The following is a 25,038-nucleotide window of genomic DNA, read 5'->3' as shown; positions in this document are numbered from 1 at the left end:
GCATCGCTACCTGCTAAAAACCCCACGCATGCGCGTTCCCTCCCTTTACGTTCCCTTTTCTTAATAGCCAAGCCACGCGCACGCGCGTTTTTAGATTTTTCATGTCATTGCTTTTCGACTTAAATTTCTCATTGGGTATTCTGCTTATGTTTGTCTTTTTGCGTTAGAAACGGTTGTAATTATGATGAATCGATACCATGTCCAAAAAGAAAATAGCGAAGTTTGATTTGGGGTCTTTTGTGGGCAAACTTGAAGAAGAGGACAGGGCAGTGCGGCAGTACAAGGACGCTTTATCCAATCTGGACCTTTCCTCAAATGCTGTTCGTCTGCTGTCGCTAAACGAACAGTTTGGACTTGCAGTGTCCAAATTTGGATTTCAGGAAGTGACCAGAGTCGTCAGAGCCATCGAAGTCAATAGTACTTCCTCGCTGTATGACCCGTGCATTTTGGCTTCAACGCTGGAAGTGGACGTCAAGCTGATAAAATTCTTCTTGGGGCCACTGCGGTCCATCGCAAGTGGTACCACTACCAGCTCAGCAACGGGGCCCAACTACTTCTTGGTTCCACCATACTTAACTTGCATTTAATGTGGACTTGAATTGAAGTCACACAATCAGCCGGTGAAGGTGAAAGTCTTAACTTTGCAGGGGTGCTTCAAAGGGCTGAAGTCGAACTTACGCTGCCGCAATTGTAGGGAGATTCGTTCGTCCCATTTCGTGCCTGGTATAGTGGTTTTACATGTATTTTGTAAACCGGGCCGTCAGAGCACGTGTTAGTCTGGATAGTAGACCCAACGATTCTGACTACGCTACAAATCAAGGGTACGGTATCACCCAATATCCACGTGACCAAGACAGGAGGAATTCCTCCAGTTTTCCGAAAATAGCCGAAATCCTCCGAAGTTGTCCCGTTTATATTCGGCATATTCGGATGGTACCGTTGATGTTTGGTAATTCCCGGCCGCGCCGGGTAGGTAGGCTAGCTGTTGAATGGCAGCTGTTGATCCTGCACTATTTGACTCTACACTGACATCGAAGGTCTCCTCGGCAATCTCTTTAGATGAGAATCTAGGAAGAATCAGAACTTGACGACTGGCAAATGCCCCCCCCGGTGCGCCACTATTATGGGTGACCCCTGACCCTTACGTCATATCTGTTTATATCCGTGGGTGATGCCCGGCCCAAGGGTGCACCACTACAATTAAATTCCCATAGACAGCAGTGATAAATCCCCATACTTCACAAATATTTTAAAAATACTCACAACTCTCACAGGTGTGCAGGCTGCACAGAAAAATGATGTTCCGCATGTCCCCTTTCATTTTCCTTTCAATTTTCGGGGGGTTGACCAATGAATTTTTGAGAAATAATCACCAGAAGCAGACCACCCCTAAAATGAAGAAAATTTCCCTGTCCAGAAAAGTAGCCATTTTGAAAAACCATCCCTCTGCAAAATGCTCAAATAGTGCCACTTTCGGACCCGATTGCATCCAAATTGCTCAGAATTGGAAGCCCTGAGTCCGGCCCGGAGGTTTAGTCTCAGATGTCTTCAATTTCCCAGTTCCATGGCTCTCAGGACCCTCTAATATAGAATAATGAGCTCGGCGGACATAATTTCTGGCCTAATACGAGGGTGCACCCTTAAGATTTTTTAACAAGAGTCGTCAGGGATCTTTGGGCAGGGAACCAGACGAAGCACGTGTAACCATGGCGTTAATTATAGAGCGCGCCGGAGCGTCCAGGTGCAGACCTGGGCCGTTTTCCAATACTCAACTTCGTCTCCACTGAGGCTTCGTGAAGGAAGCCAATCCCCGATTGTGGGCCTGAAGGGTTTAACTTAAATCAAAGTACTGTAATGTTGGGCTCTTTTGCACCTTATTTGATGTTTTGTAGCACTTTCAGACTTACTATTGCGCTTACAACCTCAAAGTCAGGGAGTAAAAAAAAAACAGTCGAAGCCTCACGGAGCCCACGTCGAGTATTGGAAAACGGCCCTGGAGGAGAAAAAACGATGTACATGCACACTCATTCGAACAAATGGAGCTGGCACACCCGTGCATGCATGTGGTGGGAATGTGGGCTCTGTAATACTGGATTACTTTGCATTTGTGCTTACAGTACATCGAGTAGGAGATAAGGAGGAAACATCAATGGCGGCATTTGACGATGGAGACACAGCCAAACTTGTCGAACGAAAAAAGGTAGATCACTCAAAGTCTAAAGATTCAGTAACGTACGTCAGGCCTGCATGTTTTAGTTTCAAGTAGCTTAGTTGCTAGTTGGCGCCTTGTTTTATGTTTTTTGTAGGTCAGCGCTTTCATGCCTGCTGTGCTGTTACTGTGCGCGCGCGCTCGAATTTGCATTAGCGATTTATAGTAACATGGTTCGACCGAAGTGATCGTGAAATTAATGGAGAGGTAAGTTGCAACTGGACGGCCCCACACTGCATGCCTTGAGTGCAACTTCTGCAGTGTGCCTTGAACTGTGCGATTTTAAGGGAATCATGATGGTTTTTAAAATTTTAGTCCTAGACCTCAGTATTCGAATGTACTTCCAGAACTGTGAGGTTTAAATCCAAATCTACAAACGCGCATTTTGGCCGCACTTTGATTGGTGCAATTTGCTTCTATTCCAGTGACCAATCATAGCTCAGCTTTCATTTGTATGGGATCAGGAAGACAAAAGGAAAAGATGCATGTCACATTACCCCTGTTTTGTACTCTCTTTGTTGTTACAAGTGGTCTATCGTATACAGTTTAAAATTTTGCTTTTAACGTTTAAATGTATACATGGAATAGCTCCAAAATATTTTTCTGATTTGTTATCTGTTGTTCATCAAAATAGATAGTACAGTCTCCATTTAACTGATGATATCCTACTGACTCCGCAGGTATAGAGTAACATAAGGTGATTGCGCATTTCGGATGGCTGCCCTAAAGCTATGGAATAAACTTCCAGCTCGGATAAGAAATATTATCGGGGTTACTGAATTTAAAACAAAAGTAAAAACTTATCTCTTTAAACTAGCTTTTAAGGTATAAAAATGGATGTATACTGGATGTACTGGATGGTTGTGATTGCAATGATGTATATTATTGCTGTATTTTTTACTGATGAACTAATAGGGCACTTTTGATGTTATTTGATGGCTTATGGTTTAATGCACTTTTTGATGGTGTTTTATTGATGTACCTTTATTGATATATTAGTGAAATATTGATGTTGTACTCTTGACGGTGTATTATTGATGGATTAATGTGTTATTTATGGTGTATTTTTCCTATTATGTATTATGTAAAGCGCATATGAACATATACATGTATAAGTGTAATTATTATTATTATTATTAACGTGTCGTGTTGGGCAAAGGGGAAGCCACTCACATGCTTTGTTCATTTTTACACCTATAAAATAAAAAAGAACTTTCTTGATGTACCGTGGAGATATGCTTACCACATAAATTCGTGAAATTTTGAAATATTTAACATACATGTACATGTAGATGTAATGCTTGGACAATAATGTAATTTTTATCTCCCCATTGACTCCAGCTTTATTTGTTGCCCTTTGGGCATGTTGGTTCAGGGGGATGCAATATATAACAGCCACCACTAACCAATCAGAGACAAGATACAAGACCCAGTGAACTCGTGCCGACTAAGAGAATAGTTTTAGGTATAGGCTTGTCATTGCATTCTGAGCCGTGCACACATCACGTAACATTTTCTTTCCTGTGAATATTTTGAAGGTCTCGGAAAAGACTGGCCAGGAGGGAACATTTAAGACCAGGATTGGCATTGCCCTGACCTGCATAGGATGCATGGTGGGAACGGGAAATATCTGGAGATTTCCTCGAATCTTAGCCATCAATGGAGGCCAACATGGTAATTTCTCTGTTAGTGAGGAAGACAGTATTTGAAGACTTGAGATGCAAAAAATAAAAGAAAAACAGAGGAATCCATTTTCACCTTTGAAGAAAAATTTGCTTTAAAAATACACAGGGCTTAAGGGTACATGTACATACATGTATGTACATGTACATGCAGCCATGTTTACTAATAGGGACCGTCCATGCATTTCACCATATCTAGATGTATATATGTAGCTTGAGACCTCTTTAAAAATTTGAAGAGCATTTAAGATGCTCAATAAAGTTGGTGTTTATCAGCTTCTGCGTATAAACTCTTTGATTTGTATCAAATGAAAATTGTAAAACTGCAGTATTGTCAGTCAACTAGGACCAGTCAAGCAGCAACATGGTTGGAGAATGAGAGGTCAAAGAAGTTGTAGTTATAGCCATAACTCTTAAGAAAATTTCAAAGAAAATTTTGTGAGCCAAAGAGATTAGTGACAGTTCCCCCAGAACCAATTTTTTTCTTGCGTTCTATCACAACCAGTTGACCTGTGAAGGATTAAAATAGATGATTCAGAAAAAGTATTAAATGTTTAAGTTGAATTTTTATGGGGCTTGACACGGTAGTTTTTAGCCTGGCCATGCGGCAGCATGTATGCAAATCATGACTGTTGATTGGTAAACTCTTTGGGCTTGCCTACTGAAGTTGGCCCATAAAACAAATTTCTCAATTGTAAGGCGTTCTGGCAATATGGGACAGAACTGAATTCTTGAAAATTCCACCACTGTGCAAAAACAAAGGATAGTTTGTGTTTAACCTGGAAAATCAGCATCCCACTGTGAATGAACAGATGTTTGGTCTCTTTTAAAGTCAGCCCAGAAGTCTATTCTCAATTCTTCGAATGAGTTTGTAGAGTTTGAAATCTGAGTGGGGGGATGCCTATGTGTACATGTACATGTAAACTTGGCTACCATTATTGCTGTGTCCTGTCTCTCAACCCGTCCTACATGTAAAAGGCTATTGTAAAGTTTCTGTATTGTTGATAACTAGTGCAGAAATATGCAACTAACTTATTTGCACACAACTGAAGTGCCCTTTAAACTAACGGTATGCTGATTTTAATTTCATTGGAAACAAATTCCACCTGACCTCCCTTGCTGTTGTTAACCACATAATACTTTCATGTAATAGTTGCACATTGAATAAGTATTAAAAAAAGTAAAAAACCTACTTACCATTGCCTATACGCATACAGTACCCTAGCTTTTGCCAAATGCCATGTACATGTAATAGCAGTTGGAACTGGTTTTGGTTCTGAGTAGAAATCATTCAGCCAGCTCCACAGAAACAGATAGGCCTAATTCACTTGGGTTAATAATCCCACCGTTACTTAAAGTGACGGGTACAAGTACCTACATGTACATGTAATTTTCTTTAGCTTGTAATTGGAGACTTTTATTTCCCTTCCGCCCCGCCCAGGAAAAAAAACCCCTAAATTTGACCTAAAGAAAGGCTGCAAAGAAATCCTCTCATTTCACCTGCCCGTTTTTTACTCGCTGAAAATTTTGTACTGGATCAGCCCACAAGAAATATGTGTAAGAGACAGATCGATAGAAAGGGATGAAAGAAAGAGGATTGTTTTGCAGGGAATGTGGAGGTGGTTTGAAGCCAGATTCTTCTCTAGTTTTTCCATTGTTTTGTCTGGCTCCTTTCAGGCTGTCTGCAATTCTTGATGGTGTGGGTCCTCTTCCTCTTCATTTGGTCCATTCCCATGCTGGTCATCGAGTATGCCATGGGCCGCTACACCAAACGCTCCACTATCGTCTCCTTCCAGCAAATGATTGGTGACAACAACATGTGGGGCGGGGCCTGGATTGCCATGGTTACCCTCGGCATAACGTAAGTCTGCTGGGTTTGGTCAAAGGACTTGCGTGTAATTTTCGAAATTGGCATGGAAATCTGGGCATACCATCCAAGATCAACTTCAAAACTCTTGCAGTCTATGGAGAAATCTATCAGAAAGTTGTTTATTGGTTGTATTCAAGCTTACTACAGGTTTGATAAACACTGTTGTTGTTTCAGTTTTGGCTGCATTTAATTAATCCAGTAGTAACGAGTTTTTATATTCAAATACACTTTGCAGGGTACATGTTTTTATGAAAAGATGCGTTGAATCAAATTTACAGCTATTTCATTGTAGAACCTCATCTTTGCAAGCTTAATAAGTCAGGAATTTTTTACCCCTCCGCAGTGGCTTAACTGAGGTAAAATTTCAGAAGGGGCACCCAAGGGTGCATGGTGTAATTGCTTTCATCATAGCTATGTGCATTTATAAATTTCAGATAGGGGAGGGGCATAGACTTCAATGTGGGGGATACGTTCCCCCGGCCATCATGATCATACATGTACCGGTACATGTCATACCGATAGATATGCCACCACTCAAGGCTACATGTATGTAAGATGGCATTATTGCAGCAAAGCCTCAAGAACAGTACATTCAGTCTGGCACTGGAACTTAATATGAGCCAAGCTTTTATTGAAATGCAAAGAAAGGAGAATGATATTCCAGTAACAGCAGGTTAAACATCAAACAATAAAAAAAAGGCTGAAATCTCAATTTAATTTCCTCGCAAACATGGCAACTCCCTTTGCAAAAGCATAGCTGATAAAAACCTTGGGAAAAATATACCTGCAAATTTTGATGTTGTCCCTTTGTTGGCTTGTGCTGGCTTCTTATCCAGAGTGATAAAGTGTTAAATATCCACTTTATTGCTGGTTGGTAACATATATTTGCATATTAAACACACTTTGCAAGGGATCTGTCTGCCTGCCTGTTTGCAGGGGCCTGTGTAAACAACCTCAGTAAATTCACTCAATATACAGTCAGATGGCAGTTGGCGAATATTATGCTTGAATATATTAAATTGGTAGTGACAGGTGCCTTGCACTGTTAAGTGTTATATACCCGTGCTGTTTGCTTTAATAGGCTACTGTAAAAATATGTGATGTTCAACATGTTCAATAGCAGAACATAACTTTTCTGTTGTATTTGGTTTTCAGTTTCTGATTGACAACTTGGCCATAAATGTTAAATTTCCAGACAGTATTGATGTACCGTCATCATAAATATGCACCGTCATTATAATCACTCGTGTAGCTTCTTACATCTACAGGTATCTTCAGCCATGATTTAGCAAGATTTGCACATGTACATGTAAGAGACTAATAATACTTCTTGCCCGCTGAAAATGTATATTCCTTTTAAATTTTTAATGAATAATGTACTTTTTTGAATTGTTGTAAGTTGTCTGCTGCTTTTCATTTGAATCTGCTTAGAAGAGATCGCGATTGGGCAGTGTGCTGCTATGAAAACGTCCAATGCCGATGCAGTTGCAAAGAATTGGTGCAAACACGCTGTCTGATGCTGTCAGGTCCAAAATTAAGAAATTCAATAAGTCAGTCCAGTCTGTAAAAATTTCTTGATATCTAAATGTGAAGCTTTCCATCTCCCAGATTGCAGAGACAACTGTACCACCATCTATTATAGAAATAGCTGCAAAACAGACTGCCATTGTGTCCATTTAAACTTGGATTGTTGTACAAATAAGACTCTGGAAAAAGCCTCAATTTTTGTTGGAAAGGAACAAAGAGGAATGAAGAGAGAAAAATATAAGACTGAATCATGACTCAGGAAACAACCCCGAAAGGTATCAGAGAGCATGCCATCTACATGTACTTCATATCAAACAAGCTTTTCATTCTAAGCAAGGTGTGAGATGATTGAGACAGAGGCCATGTCCGAAACGGGCTTCTGAGAGCTATGGCTAGATCTATTGTCTGCGCGTCTCCACATGCTTTTAATGGAGTGAAGACCTAGACCTAGCTCTAGAGAACAGATTAAACACAAAATAAACACATACATGTAACTAGCCCAAGTTTGTGATGGGCAAGGACTCATTAATAGAGCCTGAGCAGCTGCTGCAAACTTACTTCATCACTCATTGATTTCAACATTGTATCCAAAGGAAAGGAAACATCTTCGATAGTGAAAGTCTGATTGGAAGAACAAAATCAGTAATTTTTACTTTGACAGAAAAAGAGCAACTCTTTCTCAAAATAAGATTGGTACCAAAGTCTGCCCAATCAAGGTCAGTTGTAGAAGACCACTGTGATTGTTGCAGAGCCTGATGGACATCAGTTCCGGCCCATTATGTCCGCATGGCCATTTTTCTGGCCCATTATGTCTGTCCCATTGTGTCCGCAGACCCATGCTGTCCGCCCCATTGTGTCCGCATTATGTGATTGTTAATTAATAAAGTGTCTGTCACATATTTTTCAATTTTTTTTTATTTTTTTTTAATTCCTTGCAGGTATTTAAATGTAGGCTGGTATTCTTCCACAGTGATGATGGAATTCTTCATTTTGTATATCAACATGTGTGAAAACTTCCATGGCTCCGTGTTTGGTCATGTTCTCACTGAAAAAAAGGTTCCCACATTGTGGGTCAAAATGATACTGTGTAGATTACTTTGTGCACTATGTATTCCTTAATTGTAATGGGTTTCATGGAAATGTACATACATGTACATAGTACATGAGAAAAATTTTCTCTTTTATGAGTAAGCGTGAGTTTGTTTTTGCATTCAATTGGGGACCCTGAACTATGGAGGGTAATAAAGTTCCCGATCGATCGACAGAGGGTGCCCACTTGACAACTGTGTACAAAACATATGGGTGGTCTTCTAAAAAGGTTGAAGTACAAACGAAAGAGTAACAATACGGGGTCCCCAGTTGCAGGCAAATACACACTTGTGTGTGTATGCGTGTATAGGGAAGGGGTGTAATCATTCAAGTCGCCCTATGTCTTAAGTTTGATGGAGCAGAGTTCGGCTGCCACCATGAATTTTGTTTTCTGAGGCCAGTTTCCTGAGGTTAAGCGAAGTGTTTCCATGGCTGAGCAAATAAGGGAAACCGGTCCGTGCAAGCAATGTTTAACCCTAACAACCCTGCATCCTCCAATTTTAATATGTTTTTGCACACACCTTAGGGAGTTAGGGTTAAGGAATAATCAGTCAAGGTTATCCTTTTGCTAGCTGGTGATTGGGGGTTTGGGGTATTTTAGGATTATTCTAAAAACACTGCTGCCCAGAATAAGATTTTTTAAACAAGGAGTGGGTGAGATTTGTTATCAGCATTCACAGGGCCACTGCACACTGTTTTCTTACTGTTTGATTTTATACAGCGTCATGGACGAGCGGTCTGTTTGCTGATATATTTGAATACTTTTTTGCGACCAGCGCAGCATGGAGAGATTATTAGGTTGATGTAGCTTAAGATACACTGGTATAGATACAGGTACCAGCGTTTGTGCAGATCAGAACTTCATAGAAAGTTTGTGTGAGATTTGCTTAATTTTCAGGGTACAATCCTTAACTAGGGAGTCATCACTGGTCTCTTGCATGGTCATGAAAGTGAGTGGATAACGCTTGTCAACAAATAACTCGCCCGCGAGCCCATTAGGCTGGTGTCTTCTAGAGAGCGGGAGTTTTAAAACTCCTTGTCCAGAGCTTGGCGATGCAAGGGCCTGTTTGTGTATATTTGTGGGTTTTGTTTCTAATTCACTAAATGATTTAATGTATACTGGTGTGTATATAGAAGTATAAAAGAACCAAAACAGGTGACTTATTTAGTGTGGCAAAAAGGCACAGAAAATTTGCTCTATTTCCCCCAACACACAGGAGAAAAAACAGGTGGGACAGCATATTATCACCCACCGGACAATATGGGGTGAACATAATGGGCCTGCAGACACAATAGGGTGGGCATAATGGGCCTGCGAACATAATAAGGTGGACATAATGGGCCTGCGGACACAATAGGGTGGACATAATTAGGAGGGAAAATTGAAGGAACAGCTTTGAGCTTTGCACACAGGAAGTGGAAGGTTTTAGAGCTCACTTACTATAAAAACCCCCCAAAAAAGAAACAGAGAAAATTCTTGGGAAAAAAAAAGAAACCAGTGCTGAAAAACCTTTGAAAAAATAGGCTTGTTCACCATGACTCAACACTTTTTGGGAGAAATTTCAATGCAGTTTTAGTTTGGGCAAAGTTTTTGTGGAATTTTTTTTCCCATATGATAGGTCTTAAATATCACCAGAGCATCATTCTAGCCTATTCAGAACTGAAATTCAAATTTTTTGAAATTCCCTACACCCTATCCTACCGGTACTCCACAGTGCAATTTTTCTCATTTAAAGCAAATGAAAATTCTCCCCTCCTTTTCATGAATTTTGCATCGGATTATTCAAACTCGAAAAATAATATTCAAATATTTTATAATCGATCAAATACATGTATTTGGATATTTGATACAGCCTTAGTGTCAGTGAACCAACTTTGGATCCACTAGAAACAAACAGGCCCCAAGTGATATTCAACTGGCATTTTCTTCTACTCAATCAAGTTACCAGTAACATCTCATGTACATTGTACATGACACTGAGCATCTGACTGCAGATTTCATTGTTGCATTTAGCCTTAAGTTACATGTACCCATGAAATTTCCAAACAAAATTCATACTGTTTAACAGAACTTGTACAGTACATACATTTACAAGTAATAAACTGTGATTTATTTGACTGATGTAAATACTAAAGAGAAGTGCCCATGGACCATATGTTGTATTCATTGATTGCACACAGCTGTTAGTGCCATTTATATACATGTACACATATACATGTAGTACATGTACTCAGCTTGCTTTGATGTGACAGGGTTGCTATCTCAGCTGCGTTAATTGGATGTGAAATAATTTTGATCTGTGTAATTCTGTTGTTTATTGCCTGCCATTGTATTTCTGGCATAATTTTCACTTAAACACTAACTGAACTGTGTTCCACAGGCTGATACAGAAGCAAATTTGGGGGGGCGTGGTGGAGGGACAAAATGAATTGTTTTTAGGGCTCCAGAAATTTTTTTAAAATTTAACCTTTCGTGGCCTTTTTTGAACAGTGAAGCTGAATTTTCACGTGCAACTTTTTACACATGAAAGAAGGGAAGAAAAATTGATTAAAAAAATTACCTTTCGTTATTTTTCCAAAAACAATGTTTTTGGGTCCTCTTTGGAGTGAGCCAATGCCACTTCCCATATCCGGCAATGTCCGGGGGAAATGGGAGAGGTTATTTAAAAATAGGATGAGTACACTTTTGAAAAATATTAAAAATGATAGCAGTGCGAATCATAATTTTTTTCTGTGGTTGCACACCCAAGGGTGGGAGTCTATCTACTGTACATGTACATGAGTACACTCATGAAATTGATGACAAATTGGATGACCCCTTTATACATGTACATTATGTAATGTACTCAGTATAATGAAGATGAAAATGGATATGAATAATATTATCCGTGGAAATATACTAAATTCACATTCATGTTAATTCTATTATAGCCTATTACACATGGGTAATTCCAGAAAATAGGGGTCCAACTTTTTTCGTGTACCTGTCACGTCTGACATATGATTTTGTAAGTTCAGAACACATTTTCTGATTTCCAAAAGTGATGAATTAATGCAAATTACCTTTCAAACAAATAGTAATACATGTAGTGTGAAATCAATTCCTGTGATATTTTCATGTCAAATAACAAAGGTCAGACGTAACAGGGACACAACATATCACACTTTTGGACCCCTAATTTCTGGAGTTACCCACCTACAGACATGATTATAGTACATGTACACTGTAAAGGCAGTTCCTACATGTCCAGTCCCTCCCTGGGTGTGTCGCAGGGATATTTTACATACATGTGTATACAGTGTATATGATTTTGCCTTCAAGCAAAACTTGAATATTTGTTCCTCACATGTATTGATCGATCAATGGCAACAGATTGTGCAGCACCCCGGAAACTGCACTGTATCAAAAAGCTAATTATTGCATTCGGTTTTTGCATATTTCACTTGTTTTACGTGCACCAGTTGCCCAATTCACTTTGAATTCAGCATTCCATTTATGGGAAAGAGCCTGACTACCAGTACATTTACATTCACATGTAGTTCCTACATTACGTACATGTACCCGTACATGTATTTAATGTATAGCCTCATTTGGTTTTATTTTGACATATTCGTTTCTAGCCAGTTTATGATGGATTACCTCACTTTGGATTCAAGATGGATGACTTTAGAATAAGGACAATTAAATTTTCTTGATGACAAATTTCAGTATCCCACAAATTCACTGCATGTATGCTGGGATATGGTACATTTTTACTTACATGTACCGGTAGTTTGGTTTTGGTTTCAATAAACATAAATTTAACACAAATATAAACTTACATCCGATTGGAAAGGCAAAAGAAGTCATTTTTTAAAAGAGTTACAAACTATGGGATGGGACTGTTCTTGTGGACGTGGTACCAGTACATGTACAGGTATGCATGGAATAATGTACTGTCTCCCACATACCCATCAAGCCAAAGGCTCGGAATAAACAATCAATACTGCAGTAAAATTTTTTAATATATGTACATGTAATCAAATTCAGTCGTTTTGTATAGTCGGTTCATACAGCCAGTGATGCAATACTGAATGTTGAAATATACAATGGTATATATGCAAATACACTTAAGTTTATTTTTACGCCCGAGGTCATTCCAGTGGTTCCAAAGCAGAGGGCTTCCGCCCATTGAAGCAGAAATTAAACTTTTAAGAGAATTCTTCTGGCAAAGCTCAAAAACAGCCCAGAAAACAGCATGTATCCAGATATTTTCTTCACTTGTTCATTAAAACATTTTGTTGCCACATACCCATAGTGGTAGCTTAATAATAATTTAGCATTTCACATTGGATTTTTATGTGTGTCTTAACAGGGCATTTTACTCCGTGATTGTGGGTTGGTGTATTTACTATCTGTTCTACTTTATGACCAATCAACTTCCATTGTCATCTGCTGAAAGCCAAGGCATCTTCAATTATTTTGTAGAGGTATGTGTTCTTAACACTCTCTCCTTCACTCACAGTTTTCTGTCTTAGTTTAAATTTGATGCTAAGCTGTGGTTAAATTCTGTGTGCCTGTACTTCCTGTATAGGCAATGTACATGTACACGTAGCCAGATAGGGCTTTTTAGCCAGCCTTAGGCCTCTGGTAGGACAGAACCCGCCATTTACTTGTAGGTTCAATTGCAAAATTGTATGTACATGTATTTGTGCTGTGAAGATAATAGGCTGATAAATGTTGATATACCTGCTTGGATACTTTTTGTAAAGTTATAAAAGCGCTATTATTGATCACCCCAATCTTATAATTATGATTTTAACAATTCCCATTTTGCAGATTTGCAGTGTGTTACATGTACTTTCGCTTTCCAAATCATTCATTGCATCCCTTTGCAATCTAATGATATTAATGACATTTATGTAAATGGCCCGCCTTTGGTGTGCTGATGTCCTTCGCACATGTTTCTAGAGATGTCACCATTGACACTAAATTTTGTGACCCCAATCAAATTGATTCATTTTAACATAATTGACTCCAGTCAGTGGGTTAAGATGTAGAGTTGAGTCACAGTAGTGAGTCCAGTATGTAGCTCGAGTCACAAATTCAAGTCCGAAATATAATGGAAATAATTGGTGTCTCACCAAGAGCTTAATAAGAAATTGCCTGAACAGTGATGGAAACCTCAAAGTGAGAATGTGCATGGTAAACTTACATTGGACAGAACAAAGTTGAAAATATCTCTGCAATACAATAGGATTTTGAAATGAAATCAGTAAGTAGAAAACACCACTGGTATAAGCTTTAACTTGATATTAAAAACAATTTCTGACAATCAATTTGCAGGAACAAAATAAATGTGGGGCACACGGCATTAATGCATTAATAAGCTTACTTGTACATTGTACATGTATTTGTAAATATACAGTATGCACATATAAACTCGTACCATACATGTAGGTCATTACAATTGTTTTCATAAAGATAGTTGCTTTTATATGTATGTATGTTTGGGACTTGAGTCTTATTAACTTTTACTTGAATCAAGTCTTCTGATGTCCAGTCAAGTCAAGTTATATGCTTGGAGAGACTGGAGTGGAGTTGAGGCATTTACCTGCCGGGACTCAAGTTGAGTTGAGTCAGACTTAGTTAAGTCATTAATTTGAGTCATTTCAAGTCTGCATGCTCCCCTTACAGGATTCTTGGTGGCCCGTACTGTGCCACTTTGTCACCATCCTCTTTGGGGCTGTCTCGGTGGCCTGGGGTGTCAAGAGCATCGAGTTGGCCAACTGCATCATGGTTCCTCTCTTCCTTCTTCTCCTGCTCTTCACCTTCATCTGGAGCATGACATTGGAGTATGCTGGCCGTGGCCTGAAATTTATGTTCTCACCAGATTGGGGTATGTCTGTTTTCGTCGTCAAGAATGAGACAAATCCCCTCTAATACAGTTTCACTGTGGACATAATACAAATGGAAATCAAGACATACTGTGCATGTTCTTTATCTTGTATAAGGTGCTGAAAAAGAACAATTCTAAAAACAGAATTGAAAGCTGCTCTTTCAAATAGTCTTGATGGAAAGAAATTGGATAAAATTTGTTGAAATGATTTTTTATGCTAACTTTAGTCTTTGGTCAAATTTAATATGACCCACAGCACAGTTTCAGGAGCCTCGGATGTGGGTTGACGCCATTACCCAGAATGCATTTGACACAGGGGCCGGCTCGGGACTGTTTGTCTCGTATGCTGCTTTCATGACAGCGAAAAACGGCATCGTTCGCTACGCCAGCCTAGTGCCACTTTGTAATAATGCTATCAGGTAAAGATATACATGAGCGTGCAATTTTGACTCTCTTTTTTTGTGGACCCCTGCTATCTCTGCATTAGAGAATACAAGTGGAAAGGGAAAAAAACAAGGCTTTGCGTACTGGGTTTTCAAGTGATCAGACATCTTTTGACGTGCACCACAGATTACAGTCGCTGCCATACACGCAGTGCTTTAAGCACATCCACTTTAGTTCAAACAAAAATTGGTATTGCATGTGTTGTCAGAGGAATTCTGACATAGTAGTAATTTCAGCCTCATCTGCTTCTGCCCACGATAGACAGCAGTTGTTCTACTGCCTTACAAAAACAAATACACACACTAATACAGCACTGCAAATATTGGCTTGCATGACAGGTACATGAACATCTACCTGTAATGCATTGTACAATAACAAAATTGAAGGCAGCGTACACAATTTGCAAAATCCCCAAAATGGGACTGTTGATCCTTGAATATTTTACTGTAAAGGACATGTAAGTAAATATTAGTGTTAGACAATCTGTGAAATCTTACCACCATGAGCGCTGTCATTTTTGAGAGAAGAGAAATTTCATACTTCCCCCGGATGGATCTTTGGAAAATATAATTCGTTGAAATTAAAGCTACTAATGCGCCCTTGGTACAACCAAACAGTAAACATGGTAAATGAAAAAAAATTAGATTGGCTTTAAATGAAAGTGTCTTTGATGAAAAAGGAGTTTACCGGTACCTCACAGGAATATATCGCCATCTTACTACACGTACATCACCCCTTAAGACAGTGGTATGCACACGTATGGTCCAATCCGAGCACACTGGCACTTGAAGGTAAATTTGCCCATGATTTGCTGACCATTAGAACTACTCGAAGCTGTATAAAAAAAATGCATTTTGGAGGGCCATAACTAATCTCTGCAGATCGACCTTGCCTGTGCATTGTCCAGGCACTCAGGAACATCCAGTGGCTCATGGATTTTTACGAGACAAATTACACGAGCTGCACTGTGAGTGTTACCTGTAAAAGTGAATAGTGTGTTTCTTAATGTTTCTCATAACAGTGAACTTAAAAACATGAAACAAGTCTATGGAATGATACACATACATGTACATTCATACATGTAGCAAACAGCAAACCCCCAACTGGGCCAATTATGAAAAATTGCTGTACATGTAAATTGTGTACACTACCTTTTTAAAATTGGTATTCTCATTTAATCCAAGGTTGGTCGCTTGATTGTACTTGTAAAGGCAGACCTCATCTGCCCTGATGTGTGGGTAGTTATTTTCAAGGCCATTTCAATCTATAGCCTAATCATATCAGTTACATGTATTTGAAACCGCAGACATTAGGTGAGTTGTTTTACTGCATGGTACCGGTACATGTACATTTATTAAGTAAACTTCTGTAAACGTCCTGTGTTTGCCTAATCAAGTTGTTGCCACAACACACTTGGAAACATATGCTATTACAAATAATTCATATGGTGCACTTTGTCTTAATGGAGGAATACCAAATAAGGGAAATAATAACTTCCATAATCTAATACAATACATGTAATTTTGTTGCACTTCGATGTGGAGTGGTCAGTTTCACATGTTTGTGAATGTACGTACATGGCTACATGTAGTAGTCAGAAACAGACAGTTTCCTTTAATACAAGTTCACAGTGCCTGAGCAACAGTCTGTAATTGGTGAGTGGATGATACCTGGGCACTTTGTCACCTAACATTGACAGTTTCAATTTTCATCTCAATGTGCACAAATCCATTGAGTCTGTATGAGCGCTGCAGTTGCAGGACAGCAGTCACATTTATTAAGTATTGGGCTGATCTCAGACTCTAATATTCTTGATGAGGGGCTCAATTGTGCTCATTCATGTAGAGTAACATACCCCGGTATAAAAGCCCACTTGGAACAATGGCGGTTTCATCAAGATTAATTGTATTGAATTTTCATTCCTGCCAGCCTCTTCTGTGGAATGTTGACCTTTTCCACTGTTTTTGCAACCGGAATCCAGAATGGGTCATCCACCGATGAAATCATTGAACTTTTAAAACAGAATGGACCGGGAAACACAGGACTAACCTTTGTGTGGTAAAAAAATGTTTTATTTACTTTGAGGAAGTTTTATGAATGTGTGTAGCATAATATCAGAATCAGAAGTGTCAAACATTTTCAAGGATGGCGTGTTTCTATAAAGTTAGGGGTTTCATATTTTAGTTACCATGGTTGATGAAAACAAATTGATTAATTTTTTAACCATCAAATTATGAGTCGTCTTGATGTAATTTTGAAGAGAAAGAGAAGTGTGTTCTGGAAAAAATACAAACATTTAAAGAGCCAGCCGGTAACTTTCTGCTTGTGTGAAAAATTAACTCAGAATCTGTAGAAATGCATTTCTGTTTTATTGTTTTTTTAAATTTTTACTGCGACCGTAAGGGGTGCAAATGTTTTGTGAATCCAACCCTGGTTTGATCTCCTTTTCCTAGGATGCCTGTCCTGTACAACCAGATCAACGGCGGCCGAGTTTTGATGGTCTTTTTCTTCTTTGCACTCTTACTGGCCGGTTTCAGCTCCCTCGTGGCCCAGCTGGAGCTGTTCGTCCATAACGTCAAAGATTTTGGAGGTATCTAGACTCACACCGACACTGATGGCTATATACATTTAGGACTGGAATTTTGAGTCTTCAAATCAATGTTGTAGTTGCAAGGGTGGATCCAGTGGGGCAGTGGTGCCATACATTTGTGCCCCCTCATGGAGTTAAATCATATTGTTTTGATTGATAATGTTACAGAGATGAAGTGTACCAGGCACAAGATACACGTAGATCAGATGCAAGAAGCAACAGAGTGAACAGGCACAAAGGAATTCTTTTGTTGTAGTTCAGTTGAGTAACTTGGGTGTGATTCAAATTCAGACTGGAAGTTCTTGCATTGGTTTTGTAATGGTCTTGTTGTGTTGAGGCATTTCATGGTCTCAAGGGCTTTCGACCACAACTTTGCCCCAATACCATTATATTGGGGCTTGACAGAACTTTAGGCCCACATGGAGCGCATGTTTGACTCTCAGCTAGGAAATGTACAAATACTTGTAGGCGACCAAAATTTCACTCATTTTTCTTCTTTCAGTGGTTCATTGTAGCAAATCAGGGAGTGACCGCTGAAGGTGGGGTTGTACTTTATTTTGTCTTGTCGTGCTTGCCTGTGATGTATGGTTGTATACCTTCATGGCATGAGTTGTGATTTGTGACTAACTGCTTGCATCTGTTATCATGCTACCTAATGAATACATGTAGGTCTTATTTGCTGAGGAGTTGGGCTATTAATTCTTTCAGTTTGAGGTCCAACTATGTATTTTCGTGGCCCTGTCACAGTGACTTATTTTGGACGTTAAGAAGTCATTCTTTAATACCCCAAAAGGATGAAGTAATGCAGATTACCTTCCAAACAGATAACTGTAGTGTATACTATATAAGTATAATGATATTTCCACAATTTCCATTTCAAATTACATTGGTCAGGTGTAATAGGGACACCAATACAGCTGTATGTCACATCTTTGGACCCCCTATTTATAGAATGATCCATTTGCTTTCTGTTGGGTTCAAGTTTGGTCTGTTTTGAGGGAGGGAGGTGTACCTGGGTAAGGGTACAAAATAATCTGGGATGCTGATTGAATACCACAAAGAAATAATTTGCAGACTATTCTATGGCTCATTTTAACACATTTTAATTACAGTCAACCAAAAAAGGTCAAAAGTACAGCACAGTGCATGGCAGCTTAGGGCCAAAATTTTGATGGGACAGAAAAATTACTGAATCTTATCAGTCACTTGCCAAATGATCGAAGAAAGTGCGCTGGCTACCATGATGCACCAAGTACCCAGGAACTTCTTTCTCAGATATTTGTGTATTTGAGTGTACCTTTATTACTGTTTTTTGTACAAAGGAAGAATTTTCACACCCAGAATATTCACAACACTTGTTTACATTGATCATCACGCTAGCTGCAGAAATTCAGCAGGTTGTACTCCTCAAAATTTGGCATTAAAGTTGTGAACATCAATGTAGATTCCACTGACAAATGCTGTTGATCCATGTGAAGTATGTTGCATGTCACAGATGTGGTAGATAGTGATGTGCATATTGTACAATTATGTATTGCAAAATAATGTGAAATGTTCCTGTACAGATATGAATGTTCCTGTACAGATATGAATGTTCCTGTACAGATATGAATGTTCCTGTACAGATATGAATGTTCCTGTACAGATATGAATGTTCCTGTACAGATATGAATGTTCCTGTACAGATATGAATGTTCCTGTACAGATATGAATGTTCCTGTACAGATATGAATGTTCCTGTACAGATATGAATGTTCCTGTACAGATATGCAGTGTACATGTAGATGAACTTGTGCATTGAATGTTTGTGGTGATTCTGAATGATTATTTCAATTGATATTTTGATTTTAGTTTTCTCAGTTTTATTGTTCGTTTGCTCTGTCTCAAGAATATGCAGCAAAATTTAATGTGGCTTTCAGTTTTAATCAGTGATGGTGTTTGTGATGTGGTTACCTTTTTAGTCTGATTTATGAAAATGAAACACTGTATTTGAGAATATAGTTTTCCTTTTTTCCAGGAGGTTGAAGGGGAGGCACCCCCCAAAATTTCTAAATCACCTCTAATAAAATTTCCAGGCTCAAAGCTCTTTCTGTTAATGCATTTTCAGTGTCCAGAAAGAAAGCAACTCCAGCTGTAGCCATTGTGGTGTTTCTGTTGGGGCTTGGGTCTGCTCTGAACCTTGACTTCCTTGCCAACCAGGTAATGATTATCAGTCAAGTTGGATTAAATATGCTGTTTTGTGACAGAAAACAAACTGGTGATCACCTAAATCTTGTATAACTTTTTCAATTTCACTCCAATTTGTCAACCATGATTTGTTGAACAGAAAAGAAAAGGTCTTTTCTTTTTAGTTTAAGTAGGTTTTTCTTTCGTTTGGTGTTCAATTATTCACCAGGATTTTGTCTGGGGTTTTGCTCTGCTCCTGTCTGGAATGGCCTTGCAGTATCTGATCATCCGCTTTGGCGCCAGACGTTTCCGCCAAGAGCTGGTCAATGATTTCAGTGAGAGTGATTGGCCACTACCTCTCATCTGGGAATGGATCGTAAAGTGAGCTTTTTATGTTGATTTATTTCGTTGATAACGGTTTGAAAAAAGTCTGTCAGTTGGGATTCAGACTGATTTTGCCGTATGCCCCCCTAGAAGCCCCTCAAATGTTTTTCCTTGTGTTTTTCAATAATGAAAAGAAAGGTATTCAAACAGCTTGCTTCCAGACGTGTGCACAAAGGTTCCAAATACTTCACCCTCAGAAAGGATACTCAAGGTTACATGATATAATTTTCAGGGTTTTTTGCCCCCCCCCAAAATAAACCAGTTTGGTTGAGATTCAAAAGCACAGTTGGAAAAGTGCCAGCATGATGGTCTGCAGATCTGGGGCTTATCAGTGGAATCTTGCTTTAGTAGTAACTTGCAACATGATTGCCCCGAAGTACTACGTGTAAGTCTCTGTGAACAAAACGATTAAATAGCTTTGGTCTGTCCCCCACTTTCCAAACAAACACGCGTATCAGCCAGCTTGAAGTAAACAAAGTGACAACGGTTGAGTCATACGGAACAGTTAAGGTGCAGTACCACCTGACCACAGACTTCATATTTCCCTCCCCCATAAAATATATGAGTGCAGGGATGACAGACATCATGTGGTGGTCTTCACAAATTATCTAAGAACTAAATTAAGAGATCCTGGCAATTTTCTTTTGCCATTGAAAGGTTTATTGCACCTTTGGAGGCTGTAGCACTGATTGTTTGGTGGACTGTCACAACAATACGAGAATCAGACCCATGGTATGGTTTCTCCACAGGGAGTTTCATGACGACAGTTGTGCAGGTGAGCACAGTGTCTAAACAAGTTAGCGAAAGAGAAATTTTCTTGGCAGAGAATCTTTTCCGTCTGTGGATAATTAAAATGACAATTTCAGTCTTAAGCCCAAAAAGTGCATACCCAGGATATGGAAGAATGTGTACAAGTGTACCATACTCGGCTGCACTATCTCTGTCTAGTTCTAAAATGTGGTCACAGTAGGCAAGAGTAATGTGTGCCGTACATGTTAAATCACTCAGCTGTGTAAGGCAGTTGAATTGTCAGATTTCAATTTGAATAAATGGTTGTCCCCAGATAAGTTAATTTTTATTCTTTGAGGATCTAGATAATTTTTAAATGACAATTTGTTTTCAAAGAAGCAGGTGCTTTAAGTGAACATATTTCTTTGGAATGTCAATCAATTTTGGCTTCCTCCATTCCCGAACATGTCAATTTTTCAGAAAGAAAATACCTCCCAAAAGAAATCAGACTTGACTAACTTTGGTTTCATTTGGCTCATTGAACTTAAGTATTTGAAGAAAAAAGTACTCTAGAACTATTCGGTGATCCATATTGACACTGCATTCATTTGCCATAAGGTACCCACATACGTGTACGAATCCACACTTTCCAGTGGAGTTATGTTTATTTTTCACTTTACGTTGCAGTGGATGGGCTTTTTTGGTCTCATCCTACTTTTGAATTTGCTGTACGTGAAGGTTCTCAAACAGTACATTCCTATACCCAAAGACGACTCGGGGTTGCCCATGCCCTCGACGAACAACGTGGATGAGGGCAATGATGGAATGTATAAAACTTTCAACGAAGAGACACCTCAATGAAGAGGGTGGATGTATTGGCTGAGTGCTCCACCTACATCGAGGGTGATGTTTGTCCTTGACAGCCATGATGCCATGTGTCCACTGATTTAGGTTTCGTTTTGGACTACTGCCGATCATATCTCAACTTCTGGTGGCAAACGGACGTGTTGTTGCCCACAATGGTTGGCATGAATGATCTAGATTACTACGGGTTTAACGTGCTACTTTCGTGGCAACATCCTTTTGTGTGTGTATTTCTGTATAAAATAAGAAGAGCCCTATGAAGCATGGTTAAAACATAGCAATCATGGAAACAAGCCCAAATCTAGATGCAAGAGAGGTAAATTGAAAACTAAACTATACATCAATAAAGAAAGGGTAAAATTCACCATAAAACCTTCAGTGGGAAATACAAAAATACAGTGAACTGCCTGCTTGCTACGGTGGCCTTAAATATGAATTGGAAAAGTTAGGAGTTCGACATTTCAATCCCAGCAGAAGTTTCTCATTTATCTTCCATTTTGTTTAGCTATTCTGTAACTTTTTGAAAGAATTACATTTTAACCTTCAGAGAATAAGACTGTTTATTGTTCTCAGAATAAATATTTTTTGTACGGGCGATTCACAATAGCACGCCATCAAGAGTTTGCAATGCATTGACCAATCACAGTGCGTGAAGTCTGTCGACCCAATGCACATGTGGAAAGGGTCGACAGATTTTGCGCATTGTGATTGGCCAACGCAATGCAAACTCGCGGAGGCGCATTGCTGCGAATCGCCCGTATTGTGCTCATGTTCTGAATGTACTTCGCTTATGCAAATTTAGAAAAGCAGCTTGTAAAAGCTTGTACGTCCCACAGTGGCTCCTAAGTTACAGTGACTTTGATTTGAGGAAGTGCAATCGTGTTTTGTGCAATTAATGCATCGTAGGATGCCCACTGATGTTCGTTAAAAATGGTATTTGTATTAAAATTGATACGTTTTTCTGGGGATCTGATTTCCAGTGGAGCTGTTTGTATATCTTGTTTATAGGCATATTTGTGTGTCATCTTTTTTTACGTCAGCAGTACGAAATTTGCTCGATGTGTTTTGTGTGTCCTTGTAATTATAAACCGAGTTAGAATTTTTGGAGTGCATCGTTTGGTGTCAGTTGAACTGTACAAGTCCGTTTTGTCTGGTGTCGCCATGGCGCCATGCACGTTTCTAGATTTTTTTTACTGCTTATTGAACAAATGTTCACCTCTTGTAAGCGTTGTTTTTGCGACCGATTAGATCAAGAAGGCACCATACCATCTGATGGCCGGCCATTTACGAGTGATGCCGGCCTGTAGTCAGGAGTGTGTTCTAAGTAACATTTGTGATATTACAGATAAGATTTCTGCTTTTTCAAGTGCAATGGTTGTCCTTCGCGGCTTCGCCCAATGAGATCGCATATCACACCTCTGCCAGACTTGCGTTTACGTCACTACATTCTATTTATTGCTAGCTACGAAAACACATGCCGTTAGATAACTGCGTACCTGCAGTTTGAACCCGCTGTACTGTTGCCGCCGTGATTTTTATGTTTTCATCACATTCGTATTTCGCTCTCAAAAGATAAGAATTGAGAATAAACTGTCCATCCGTGACGTAATACACAGATCGGGCAGCCTCCGGAGACCCGCTCGCTAGCCGGGGTAGTAGTGGCTGACACCAGAGTAGGCCTGGAGATCACGTGATTGCTAAACGAACGCTCTCGTGTAAGTTTGACTTACACGTGTAAGCGCATCGAACGCAACCATAGTGGGATATTTAAATTATACTCTGATCGGTTGCTGCGCCAGGTTGCGCTGAAAACGCTTCGCAGCCGATACAAATGTTAAACTTGTAGGAGGATCATGGAGGGGAGGGGTCGATCAAAGTCAGTTTAGGAGAGCGGTGAGGATTTTCGATATGACGCGCTGGATGAATATGTCCTCGTGGAAATTTGAGGCTTACCGTAATTTTGGCCCGGTTAGGCATCAGAGTTCTCTGAATATAATCACCCCCCTCCCAGGTAAAAATTTGATTGATATTAAATTAAGCATGAAAGCCTCTCTGGTTCAATAAACCTACACGCTAAAAACTCCCGGGTCAGATTGACCCAGAATTGGGTCCCATTCGGCGTGACCCTTTTCCGGGTCAAATTCTCACCCAGAAAGGGTAAAATACGACCCAGAAAGGGTCAACTATGATCCAGAAAGGGTCAAATATGAGCCGAAAGGGGGTCATATTTTGACCAGAAAAGGGTAACGCCGAATGGGACCCAATTCTGGGTCAATCTGACTCGGGAGTTTTTAGCGTGTAGGTTTATTGAACCAGAGAGGCTTTCATGCTTAATTTAATATCAAACCAATAACAAACAAGTAAAAACAAACAAGTAAACTTTAAAGATGGAAGCACAAGGTAATCTTTTATCAGCAGAGTTTTGAATTCCTGCTTCGAAAATAGTCTGACGCACTTGGCAACCGGTTTTACAAAATCCTCATTTCATTTTTGGCAAAACCTAAAAGCATTGGCCTATAGACAGGCAGATTTCCAAAACAATTCCAATCTTGTAAAGCTTCCTTTTCTCTTCTGATGAAAAACCCTGACCCCCATGTTTTCCTAACCTGTGTCCAAAGCTTTAACCACCACCGATCTCTATTAGATCATTGGCTTTTATTTATTATCACAAACTTGATTTCTATGGTGTTTTTTTCCAGTACAAAACGATGGAGTTCCGGTGGTGGCCTTGGACTCGGAGGAACATAAATATTCACGACGTGGCAAATTTATTCACGAATAGTCGTGTTTAGATTTAAAGATCGGTCACGAATATCTTTCCAATGTCTTTCCAAGTTGCTAGAGAAATAAGACAAAATTTTACGACTTGTAGTCCAGAATATTCACTACTGTAGTCGCGAATTTATTCCGTCGTGAATTTATTCCTGACTTTGCAAATATATTCACAATTAACTAGTCGTGAAATGAATTTACGATATCGCCAAAATATTCACGGCTAGTCATGAGAAATTCTAGACGTTGCAACAATATACAAATTCACGACTAGCCGTGACTAATTTCACGACGTCGTAAAAATATTCACGAGTTTGTCATGAATTTTAATGTCCCGGCTCCAGGGCCACCATAAGCTCCAGCTTCCTAACAAAACGCCTGCAACAAGCGATAGTGTGTACGGGAAAAAAATCAAAGTAGCATCCTGTGTTAAGTGGTGAACCCCAGGACACATTATTGTATCCATATTCAATGACATCCATAAGCACCACCAGATTATTCGCTGATGATTGCCAGTTATATCAGTTTAATCAAGTCTGCTAAGAGGCTCTTCAAAAAACCTTCATACAATGGTTGAGCGGTCGCAAAAATGGGGCATGCATTTTAATACGTCCAAATGTGAAAAGTACCATATGCGTGTCACCAGGACGGATCCAGGTGAAACATCGTACAACATCCTTGGTGTCACCCTTGAGGAAACCAAACAGATCCTGCCATCAAAATCCAAAATAATCTGCGCTGGAATCTCCAGATTCATCATGCAACAGCTAAAGCAAAAGTGCTGGATTTTCTGAGACCAAACTTCCACCACTGTGCAACTTCTGCTTCTGCCA

The 25,038-nt window shown here is 39.5% G+C and overlaps 1 protein-coding gene across 2 annotated transcripts; it reads left to right on the top strand.

Moving 5' to 3' along the window:
• Window positions 1-2,014: 2,014 nt before the first annotated feature.
• On the top strand, window positions 2,015-22,406 carry LOC110979563 (uncharacterized). 2 transcript variants are annotated; one of them, XM_022235467.2, is made up of 12 exons: window positions 2,015-2,200; window positions 3,748-3,883; window positions 5,569-5,752; window positions 12,733-12,847; window positions 14,055-14,256; window positions 14,513-14,675; window positions 16,630-16,758; window positions 17,154-17,290; window positions 19,398-19,489; window positions 19,686-19,837; window positions 20,498-20,615; window positions 21,257-22,406. In XM_022235467.2, the coding sequence occupies exons 1-12, from the start codon at window positions 2,150-2,152 to the stop codon at window positions 21,428-21,430; spliced, it is 1,653 nt and encodes a 550-aa protein (XP_022091159.2). In that variant the 5' UTR covers window positions 2,015-2,149; the 3' UTR covers window positions 21,431-22,406. The 2 variants fall into 2 exon arrangements, with proteins under 2 accessions (XP_022091159.2, XP_022091160.2); XM_022235468.2 differs by lacking the exon at window positions 3,748-3,883.
• Window positions 22,407-25,038: the final 2,632 nt, after the last annotated feature.

The sequence above is a fragment of the Acanthaster planci genome, linkage group LG02 (assembly GCF_054643075.1).
Source record: "Acanthaster planci isolate LZ-2023a linkage group LG02, COTS_SCS, whole genome shotgun sequence".
Lineage (NCBI taxonomy): Eukaryota > Metazoa > Echinodermata > Asteroidea > Valvatida > Acanthasteridae > Acanthaster > Acanthaster planci.
Note: the sequence above shows the minus strand (reverse complement) of the source record. Positions and strands in the feature narration are given on the sequence as shown.